Raw genomic sequence first — 11028 nt, forward strand, 5'->3', positions numbered from 1 at the left:
TTTTCCTCGCCCCTTATTCATTTGTTCGAGCAGAAACTGGACCAGAAAACGCCTCCGTCCAATTTCGTTAAAAAGCTCTTCAATCTAGAACGGACGACCCATGGACGACAGCAGGATCGAGCTATTGACTGAATAGCATTCCGGTGTGCAGAATAACCTAACCCTTCAGCCCCGATACTGAAGAGAGACGTCTTTGCGATTCGGCGCGAAGAAGTTCCAGTGGATGATGCGGGTGAAGGGGACTAGACCTGTCACCGGATCCGCTCTCGCGTGCAGGACGCGAGTAGTGGAGAAGTGGACACTTATGCGCTTTACAGTCGCCTCAAGCTTCCAAGCTGCGCCTTAGAACCTGCCGGAGTCCAAAGCCAAGTAGGCTGCGAGGGGATTGGGTAAGCGGCTCAGGTAGTCAGCAATTTGCATCCCAATGGACAATTGACGTAATCTCTTTTCAAACGATTCCAAATTCTGTCATATTAAAAGGGTTTCGCCCTGAAATCCCTCTTAGAGTTAGGATTTGGCATGAAATACATTAATTGTCCAACCCAGAGGTCCCCCCTCCCTCTCTAAGCACAAGAAGGACAAGATTCGAGGTGCCGCGGGCGTTTCTGTAATGGACTCGACCCACGCGCGAGGCCGTTAATGGCAACGATGACTTGCAAAGGGATCCTGTTCGACCGCCCTCCCTCCGCGCTCATTTGTCCATCCAGACTTGGTGAGGATAGCGTCGGTCGTCAGGGCCGATTCTAGAGACAGCCGGGAGCATTGAAATTTCTCGGCGCATAGAGTCACATGTGCGCTGAGATTTTCCAGTTCGTGGCCCAAGATTGCGTGTAAATCCCATCTATACTTTTTTATCAAGCGCACTTTCCCGTAGCAGCTAAACGGTTGAGACGATTCGGACTTGCCCTAATCAAGCGCCGTCTTATTCACTCTCCCCATTTTACTCTTTGCTCTTCCATTTTATCCATTCCGTTTACACGACCTTTTCCCCCCTCTTTTACCCTCTTTCTCTCTGACTTGTATTCATTTGATTTCTAATATCAAAATTGAATTCCAATGCATGGCTTACAAGATTCCCAGCCTAGCAAAGGCGAGCCAATTCTACCCTTCCCCTCTCCTCCTATTGATAGTGAGACGTGCCACCGTATCACACTAAGCAGTGTGGACAGTCTTCCTCCTCCACTCTCTCTCCGGACCTCTGACACATCCCTAGCATCCTCCACAGTATCCGCCACCATCTCTATTGTTATTCCCTCTTCCATTACTTCGGTCCACCTTAGAGATCCACTCGCCACTAGCATAGTTTTTGCTGAGGACTGGTTGGACAATCCACCGCTGTCTCCTTCGATCTTAACGGCCGATCCATTTTTCAACGATTACCAGGATGAGGAAAAACTGCCAAAAGGGCTCAACAAAGAGGAAGAGAGGGAAAATGAGGAGAAGAAGAAGGAGAAGGAGGAGGAAGAGGAAATAGACGTGTGCAAGTCTGTGAGAGCAGCGTATGAAAACGCGGAAAAAGTAAAGGATATGGCAATGCCCGATGTTGATCGGTAAGCACTTATATACGCGTGTCTTAATACGCGTATCGTATACGGGGTTATGCAGCTTGGTTAACCATTTCTCTCCCTTTTTTAGTTATGGGTTTTTGAAAACAGGCGATACTCCAAACACGGACGAGAGGTTTGTTTTTTTTATTGTGCATCTTGATTTTTCTCCTATTCATTTTTTTTTGTATCTGTCTAGTGATACGAGGGTAAAAGAGAAAGAGATTAGACGAACTATGAAATGGAATCAGATGGTTGAATATAAGCTTCGTGAGGAGGGCCAAATTCACCTTTTTAAGCTGACACCCAAAGTAGATATGAACCATATCCCCAGATACTTATTGCTTTATCTCATGAGTCTATTTTGCAGTTCGCTTCCCGAGTCTTCAAGGGAATTCCAGATTGCTGGCGAGGCGAGGCTTGGTACTACATGTTGGTGCGGACGGACACTCCTTCGCCGGAGGAGAAAACCTTGTTTGGTACTTACCATGTATGATGAAGTTGTTTTCTGCCTGCTACCCGTCGCCCACTTACCAAGCGGCTTCTCAACTCCACTTAGGTTCTCTTAAATCTGCCCTCCTCCCATGAAAGTCTGATCGACGCCGATATTCGGATAGCTCGTAACACAATGCATCGGCATTCAATGTTTCTACCTCGCTATGGGCCTGGGTAAGTTTTGGCCATATTCCCGATCCAAATGACCATTGATCTTATTGTACTCCTCCTGTGCAACAGCCAGCGCCATCTCTTCAACGTTCTTCGCGCCTTCTCCAACTACGACATCGAAGTCGGCTTCTGCCAGGGGATGACGCCGATTGCGGCTATGCTGCTGCTCTACTATGTAGAGGAGCGTGCCTTTGCGATGATGACCCACCTATTTCACCGATACAATCTCCATTCCATGTTCGTCCCTGGTTTTCCTTTGCTAATAGAGAGCTTTTACATCCAAGAGGGCCTGTTACGTCGTTACGCGCCAAAGGTCGCCAAGCGATTGGTAATCATTCCTCGCTTTACTTCCACTGACCATAGAGAGTGCTAATGCTTATTCGGTTGGATACCTTCAGAATGGATTCAAGATTACCAGCAGTGCCTATGCAACCCGCTGGTTTATCACCCTTTTCACGGGGGATGTAGTCCCGCACTCAACGCTACTTCGCATCTGGGATGTGCTCATGCTTCAGGGCTTTGATATACTCTATTTCGTCGCGGTCGGGCTACTTAAGATGCATCAAGGTAAGTCTTAGCTATACACTCTAAGTTTCCAATGCAAGAGAGCATAGACCCTGCTTCTCTTCTCCCTTCCCTTCCTTTTTTAACCTTTATTTTTAACCTACCTCGATTCATTGTCCAGCGAGAATAATGCGGCTGGATTTCCAGAATATCTTGGAATTCCTGGGGTCTTGTATACCCGTTGCTGACGATGATAAGCTCATGGAGTGGGTAGGTAACCATTGGACTCCGAAAACACAAAAGGAAGTGCAACGGTTAAGAGAAAGCTTCCGGGAGGAAATACTCGCGGTCAGGAGGAGAAGCAGGGACACTTCAAACAGTGCGTAGAGCCCTTCCTGGTCCTCGTAACACTGGCACATGTATCTCAGGGACATGCAAGTGAAGGCTATACACCTCGCCATACCCAATTTCATACGAAAGCTCTATTTTATTATATCTGGATGTTTATTCGTTGCCCTGATTTGAACGCTATTTTTTTTTTTTTTTTACAATTTGTATTTACATTTAAATTCAAAGAACAATGATACGATTTCATGATGGGAATTATCAGGGGAAAATGATGGAAGTGTAGCGTGTACTTTTTTATTTTTGAAGCAATATATTTATTGATATTTTCCGTTCGATCATAAAACTAGAGTGGAAAACGAGGGGGAGGGGCGTGGGCATAAGGATTTGGTGGTAATGCAGAGCAAAAAAAAATCGAGGAACAAAGGGTTGGGAGCAAGACATCAGAGAGTAAGTAGGAATAAAGTAAGTTGCGAAAGAATATGTATACACCGAAGAAGCAAATAAATAAAAGTGTTCTCCATTAGAGGGGGGGGTGCGTGAAGCATTAGAAGAAAATTAAATGTATTGTCTACATAACCAATGAGTTTGCCAGTCCCCTCTCGCCCATCAGTCCGGGAGCAACCGCAGTGGGTGGGACATCCTCGGGATCCAAGCTGGTGATGGGCGCCGAGCGCATAGTCGAAGCTGGCGGGTGTCTACTGGATGGATTGGAAAGGGCAATCGCTTTTGGGTCGGAGGCATTTGTGAGTCCGGGAAGTGAAGGAGCCTTCTCCACCAAGTTATATATCGAATCCGAATAGGTGAGCTCGCGGCCTCGACCGATCACCGCTGTGCGTGCCCTCTCTACAAGTCTTCTCGTCGTGGGGCTAATTTCTCTCCCATAATTTTTCCGCTCACACACCAAATCCTCCAGCAGTATCAGCACCTGCTCTCGCTTGTCGCCGGCCTCCTGTAGCTGTGTGTTAGAGAAGAGCGGGCCAAGCACACGCAGATAGGTGTGAAAGAGAAGCTCTGCATTTGCTGGAAGATCGTAGACCTCGCGCACAATCACCTCTACAAGGACGCGAAGATCGTTGGTGTAGAACAAGTCACACGTTTCGGGGGTGTTGAAGATCAGATACAGCAGTTTGAGAATCAACATTTGGAGACAGTGATCCTCTCGCGCGGCCCGATTCAGCAAGAATACAATGCTCTCACCGAAGGTTCGATACCTTCCCACATCTTGGGCCAGAACGTCAATGACTCCGTTGTCCTCCTCGCTGTCGGGCGAACAGGATTGGAGAACCATGAACTGCTCGTTGAAAGCTAGCAAGAGTTTTGTGGTGGCATAGTTGAGATCCTCGGTTGCATCTTCGCGTGTGTGCTCAATGAGATCAAGCAGGTATGCGATCATGCGCGCGTCGATCGTTTCTAAAAGGATGCAGTTTATCCAGATTAATACGTTAAATGGGACGAGACGTTGCAAGCCTAACCCACCCATTTCTGTACGCCCCAGGCGCTGAATTCGGCACATCTCATACATCAACTCTATAGCTAATCTCTGCATTCTTGGGCCATGCATCCCCATCACTTGCTGTCTTAATTTTCCAAATAATCCCAACGGCCTTGTCCACTTTAATACATGTGAATCTTCTCGGCTTCCCAAGAGGAGGATATGGTACAAGATCCAAATTTCGTTTGTATCATCGCTCTATACCATAAGAAATGAGTAAAATGAAGTATGCCAGATATATAGGAAAATGAAGATTACCTCGATCGCTCTCAATCCAAAGTATTTAATGGCCTCCGCCTTCTTCTGCTCACATAAAGGGGAATCTAAAATTCTATAACAGCATTTTACAAGCTCCTGTTGCGAGCTCAAAAATGCCTCTAACCATTGTTCATCTATGCGATTAGATACAATTGCCACAGACTCTAACAAACGCCATCAGAGTACCTTGATATACTGTGATGAAGTTTATTAAATTGTCAACGGATGCAGCGATCGGCATCCCATGATTTGTAACATATAATTTATCATCGAGTTCTATAATGGTACGAAAATAGAGAGAGGAGTGGGCTGCTAGGTGGATGGGATGGATGGAGGAAAAGAGCAACTTACGATTATAAAAGTCATGGAGACTATTGGAGCCATCCATCTCCCAAAACTAGAGTACGAAATTAAGTTATTATGAGATAAGAAGGAAACAGAAGCTCCTCTGGTCCCTCAACGATATCGATCGAGATATTAAGGCGAAATAATAGGGCGCATAAAGCTTAAAAGAAAAGAGAAAAAAGAAATCCGAAAAAATAAATTTGGAACTGAAATCCGTCATAAATTTGGGTTTTCCAGACGTAGATCTTTCAATCTCTAACCCCCCTATCCCAAAAAAAGCGTCCCCCCCTTTTTTTCCCATTTCAACCCTTCTCTAAATAATAAATGACTTGAAACTGGGTAGCGGGATTCGGAAATCATAAGAATTTCGATTAATTATTATTGAAAAATATAGTGTTAACAAGGTATATTTGCAAAAAAGGATATTCATTAAGATTAAAATGAAGATCATAGTAAATATATAGAAGAGTGTATGTAAATGGGCTGATTATTAGGAATAAAGATAGCGGAAAATAATAATTAGAGGGGGAAAAGATGCCTTATAAACAACTACATAATATTAGAATCTAATTCGTTTTCTCGGGTGAAGAGGGCGTGCTTTCGTCACTAATACTGCCCTCCTTGATCGGAGAGCTAGTGAGAGCTTTAAGGCGCTCTCGGAGCATACTCGCTGACTGCCCTGAAGGCGAACGGGGAATGGACGGATCAGTGGGTGAAAGCTAGCAGCAAAATGCATGAGCTGGTAAGTGGGGTTGTATTAGTAAATGGGCACCGATACATACCAATCCGCCATACTGAGGGCTCTCCACGAACGACCATCGATTCGACACCTTGCGTGGACTTGTAATGTTTGGCGGCAGCGGTTGTTGCTGGCGTCGTAATATCTGGCGCGCAGGGGTGGTTGGTATTCCAAAAATGGTGTGGATCCTCTCCAAACGCTCCTTCTCCGACTCATCCTCCATCCCTCTAAGATTTGCCATATCCACCGTTGAAAATTCATACATGGAGGCCCGCTTTCTAGGCCCAATATCCGTAAATGATCGGGCCGGCGTAGCGAACGCAGAGGGACTCAACGCTCCCGCTTTTTCTCGACTCTCTTCTGCCGCAATACTACCCATCAACCGACGGACCAGGGGGAGGAACCCGGGCTTTAAGTTGGACATCTCGCGCTGAACACTCGCCTCCATGTCTGGATGAGCGCGTTGGAAACGATAAAGGTCGCGAATCGCTTGGTGTATTTGTAGATGGGAATCCAAGCGACGGAAGATCGACTTCAGTTCCTGCTCGAGGGGTTTGTCCTCACCCTCTCTCTGCTGTTCCGCGCTTGAGACCGAGGAGGGGGGATTGGAGAAGAGCTCCTCACTATGCGTTTCTTTGGGGAGGCTGGGGGATGGTTTTGAAGATAAGGAGAAGGATGGAGAAGGGGTAAACTCGGAGCGACCATGCGGTGTCAGAGGGGATGATGGAGTTTTCTTTGAGAGATGTCCTCTCTCCTCGGGCTGTTCAGGTAAATCAATATTGTCAGCAACCGACCCAACCAACTTGATGGTTGCCATCGACAATGGAGAGTGCGATCCCATCTTTTTTACTCTAGCAAGGGCCGCTTCTCCGGCCGCTGTTTCCTTTGCAATCCTCGCGACGTCAATGAAATGCAGCAAGTAAGGAAAAATGGCACTCTCATCGACAGGTTGCTCCAGCATTCCCAAATGATCCACCACTCGCTCTCCGAACCTTGCCACCAAATCCCTCAGCATCATTTTTAGCATATTTCTCGTCTGCCATCCACAATTATCCCCGCTTCTCTCATGGATGCCCCTACCTTTGCCTTCCACGTTTTCCCCCGAAGCGCACCAGCGGTTCCACATCTCACGCGGGATGGTCATCATAGCTGCATTGATATCTCTAAGTAGCTCATCCACTCGAACCATTTGCGTGGCGAGATATTCAGGAAGCATCCGGTAAAGTTTATGCAGGCATTTGAGGAGTAGAATTGTAATGAAGCGCTCCTTTGCGGGATCCAGGGCTTGTAGGTCAGTGGGATTGTACAGCCTTTTGCAACCGTCAATCACCATAGAAATCAACACTCTAAAGAACAATAAAATCAGGAGATCGGCATCGAATAAAACGAATCACTTAGACCTTACCGAAACGACTTATTCTTGTTATTATTAAACACAATCCTTGCCATTCCTACATTTAGACCTTTCAACAGTTCGCCACAGTCCATCGAAGCACTCGTTTTCTGCTCCAGAACATAATATCTCTCTGCCAGTTCCACAAAAAGCTCCTTAAAAAGAGAGTCTGACAATGCCATCGCAACCTCGGACTTGGAGAATATTACTGCTATAGATCGGACTAGCCCCCTCGCTTGGCGGGTAACCAGAGGCCGGGAAGCCTCAAGCAAAGGAAATGTGGCACGAAGCTTGTTAATGAAAATATACACTATCGAGGAAATACGCAAGACAAATAGTGAGCTCGAAGAGATGTCCCGAAATAACTCTTCGAGGCGCTTCATTGCGCGAATACTCTCTAAACTATCCGCGCTGTTAACGTGCGCTAGAACATATTCAATGTCGGAGCGCTGGGATTGCGATTGATTGGTGATCACCTGTGATTTCCTATCGTCGGGCGACCGTGTGATGCAGTTGGATGTGTGGGCAGATTCTTCCAATAGGCCTTCCTCGTAGACACCCAATCCGATCCCTGTAGAGTATTTGGACGCGCCAGTTGAACTTGGATTAGCCATCAACTCGGAATGAGTCGGGGAAAAGGGAGAAGATAATGCATGAATATCGCTAGAGTGAGAAGCATCAATATTGGAATTCGGTGTTGGCCAACCCTCGTCCTCCAGGCCAGGCACCCCATGTTTTCTCTCCCAATCGCCATTCAGGAAATCGGAAGAAATGGGACTGACCTGAGAATCGGCGTGTCTGGATATCTGTAAACTGTTCTGAGAGGAAGGTGGAGGCGAAGCCAAATTGCCGTGCTCAGCTTGCGATGGCTTCGCAAGATTCTTTGGACCTTTCTCTAGCTTAGTTGGTGTATCATTAGATCCGGATAAAATTGCAGCGAACTCTGCGTCTGTGATAGTGTCTACCAAAGAGGAATGGGCTGGGGATACTGAGGGGTGAGAGGGCCGCAATGGCTTGCCCTTGAGCTTTTTTGTTGTGTCGGAAGAGGTTGCCTGAGTTTTATAATTTGAGAGATTAGTCAGGCAATAAAGGTAGTATTTCAGGAAAGAGATCACCTTAGCATATGGGGTAGTCGCTTCTCTATTCTCCTTTTTAGCGGTATTTGACGTTTCTGCGGCGGGTTTTGTACGCTACGCATCCCATTAATATTAAATTCAACGAACATTTCTCTCTCGATACAAATGGATACTCACAACGACTGGTTTAGCTGGATTTTTCTTTGCAGCACTAACCGGGGCTGGCCCCCTTTTGACTTCCGTAAATTTAACCGCCACCTCGGCATTATCAAAAAATTCTTTCACTTTTCCTTCATGGACCTTGTCGACATTCTCCATATAGGGCGACATTGTTTTCTCACCGACTATCTTCATCAGAGTACCAAGGCCTTCAGCAGATGCTTCACGTACGGTTGGTTCGCGGTCTTTCAGAGTGGTAAGCATTAACTCAGAAAGCAATTTTATTTCGCCCTTTGCTGGAGGAGCCTTCGTGGATTTGAGCTGCCTGATAAGTAGCTTGACGGTTTCAGTTCGTACTTGAGGGTTTTTATGGGCAGCTCCAGTCGAAATATCTTCGATAATTTCTGAAAGCGAAGCCTAAGTTTGGAATACAGGTTGAATGGGCCATAATGATGATGGTTGACTACCAGAAACACTCACCGAATTGAATACAGCAGTGAGCGCATTGATCAAAGCCTCCACCACCGATTGCTTTCTTTCTTTTAATCGGTTTATCATAGGTAGGATCACCTAGCGTAAATTTGACTGAATTAGCTACTCATCAAAGCAAGGGGCGGGCAAGAGCTTGGATATTGTACCGTCTGCTTATATTTGGAAAAATTGGCCCGTAGTCCTAGTGCAATGCATTCGATACAATTAGCAGCGATCGTTGTGACTAGGATATTAGCATCCGAGATTCTCTGCAAAAATGGTTAAATTATATTTTGGCAGATACCACCACTGATATCCAGCAATTACTTGTGCCAAGGCAGCTATGAGTTCGCTATAGTCATTGTCCGCAACTTTTGGTACTCTGCACACCCCTAATAATTCGTCTAGTGCTTCCTTACGCTCTTTCCATTTAGCATTTCCCTATTATGAAAAGGTAACCGATTATGGAATAGTCGATCGCATAAAGTATCGTATAAAATATACCAAGCGTTGATAAAATTCGTTAGGCAATTTGGCTAATAAGTTCACTGGGTCGGCCATGTCATATGGATCAATTTCCTCCTCATCCTGTTCTGTTCCTCCGGACTCATTTATACCTAAAAAAAATTGTTAAACAGGCTTAACACATTTACATCGTCAATATCCTTACCATTTTCTTGTTCAGATAGAAGCACCTTTTTCTGCTGTTGGGATCTTAACAGCCGCTCTGGTATTGCTTTTTCAGATGGAAGCTGTTGAAATGCCTCCTGTAGCTCCTTCAACTGTACAGGTTTGAGGTCACTCAAATACACATTAATGGCTTCACCGAGATATCTATATAACTCAATAGACAATTGCACAGTTTCTGCTCTGACATTCCTGTCACTGTGTGCAAACAACTTGGGGAGAACTTTAAGGATAGGCTTTACATCAATAACTTTTGCTCCAAACTGACGAACAATTTTCTGTAATGCCATAACGGCTTGCGAGACAAGTTTAGGTTGTTTTGCTCCTAGAGCGGGCATGATTTCAGTCTAAGTGCAATAGTCAAATATGAGTAAAATGAAAAGGCATCATCAATTAGTGTAAAGCATATCTAATGACATACCAATACGGGGTCTGGAGTGTCGATTTCTATGTACCACAGTAACAGTTCTATTGCCTTACTCCTGGTGCCGGCTCTTGCTGAACCTAAGGCTTTCTCCACAACAGCCGGAAGAATAGTTGCCCGTGACCTTAGAACAAGTGTTTTCGAAATTAAAATTAGCTTCTCCGATAAAGTTTGTAAATAAACATACCCAATGGCATTGGGAGCGTTTTCTACAAAACTAATTAAAACGGTAAGGCCAGTTTCTTGCGCAACCACATTGTTGTCAAGCACTATGTTCTTCAGAAATGACTCATAGTGATAAAAGTCGCTACTAATAGAAGGATCGGCCGTGCGAAAGATTTTATCCAACTCTTGATATGCTGAGACGCGTGCCTTCCAGTTCTAAAACAGCAAGTACTAGGATCAGCTTCACAATTAAAAAGAATTCAAAAAGATAATTTTTCGCAGGAGCAAATTGCATATCACACTCCATCCTCAAATGCATTCTCATAATTTGGTCATATACCTTATGTTGCAATCTGTCGATTATGGAGAGCGAAGAAAAGTCTTCCTGACTGGACATCTAGTAAAAACAAAACTTAATACATGGGGGAATTAATCTAGGCAATATCCAAGTAGCTACAGCATCTCCTTTCTCCCCACGTAAAAATGCCCTGCTTGTCACGAAAAATTTGTTTCAATTAACAACTAGGTTTCACTTTCATAAAAATGAATTGAACTGCGCCATGATTTAAAAAAGTATGCTCGTGACAGGGATCGAACCTGTGACCTTGGCGTTATTAGCGCCACGCTATAACCAACTTAGCTACACGAGCTGTTTTCTTTGTTGTGTGGAAGATTGGGAGGTGTTGAGATAATGTACGTATCCCGCTTATCCGATTACTAACTTAAGTCTTCTACAAATGAAGGAATTTATCGAAAA

The 11028-nt window shown here is 45.2% G+C and overlaps 4 protein-coding genes and 1 non-coding gene across 5 annotated transcripts; 1 reads left to right on the top strand and 4 right to left on the bottom strand.

The window, feature by feature from the left end:
* Positions 1-1056: 1056 nt before the first annotated feature.
* On the top strand, positions 1057-2788 carry VTP21DRAFT_7554 (uncharacterized protein; the record flags this gene model as incomplete). The annotated part of the gene is made up of 7 exons (XM_069398308.1): positions 1057-1550; positions 1636-1680; positions 1744-1855; positions 1915-2034; positions 2104-2213; positions 2280-2538; positions 2609-2788. The coding sequence occupies 7 exons, from the start codon at positions 1057-1059 to the stop codon at positions 2786-2788; spliced, it is 1320 nt and encodes a 439-aa protein (XP_069246552.1).
* A 96-nt stretch (positions 2789-2884) lies between these two features.
* On the bottom strand, positions 2885-3187 carry VTP21DRAFT_7555 (uncharacterized protein; the record flags this gene model as incomplete). The annotated part of the gene is made up of 1 exon (XM_069398309.1): positions 2885-3187. One exon carries the CDS (start codon positions 3185-3187, stop codon positions 2885-2887), a length of 303 nt encoding a protein of 100 aa, XP_069246553.1.
* A 443-nt stretch (positions 3188-3630) lies between these two features.
* Positions 3631-5200, bottom strand: VTP21DRAFT_7556 (uncharacterized protein; the record flags this gene model as incomplete). Its single annotated transcript, XM_069398310.1, has 5 exons — positions 3631-4472; positions 4539-4752; positions 4813-4931; positions 4999-5088; positions 5164-5200. The coding sequence occupies 5 exons, from the start codon at positions 5198-5200 to the stop codon at positions 3631-3633; spliced, it is 1302 nt and encodes a 433-aa protein (XP_069246554.1).
* Positions 5201-5723: 523 nt separating this feature from the next.
* VTP21DRAFT_7557 (uncharacterized protein) lies at positions 5724-10668 on the bottom strand (the record flags this gene model as incomplete). Its single annotated transcript, XM_069398311.1, has 13 exons — positions 5724-5876; positions 5940-7242; positions 7302-8341; positions 8405-8479; positions 8543-8941; positions 9005-9094; positions 9163-9264; positions 9323-9436; positions 9500-9612; positions 9666-10029; positions 10104-10230; positions 10294-10487; positions 10612-10668. The coding sequence occupies 13 exons, from the start codon at positions 10666-10668 to the stop codon at positions 5724-5726; spliced, it is 4131 nt and encodes a 1376-aa protein (XP_069246555.1).
* A 179-nt stretch (positions 10669-10847) lies between these two features.
* VTP21DRAFT_t319 lies at positions 10848-10921 on the bottom strand. The gene has a single exon. It is a non-coding gene; the product is annotated as a tRNA-Ile (tRNA).
* Positions 10922-11028: the final 107 nt, after the last annotated feature.

The sequence above is a fragment of the Calcarisporiella thermophila genome, assembly GCF_041956535.1.
Source record: "Calcarisporiella thermophila strain CBS 279.70 unplaced genomic scaffold VTP21scaffold_30, whole genome shotgun sequence".
Lineage (NCBI taxonomy): Eukaryota > Fungi > Calcarisporiellomycota > Calcarisporiellomycetes > Calcarisporiellales > Calcarisporiellaceae > Calcarisporiella > Calcarisporiella thermophila.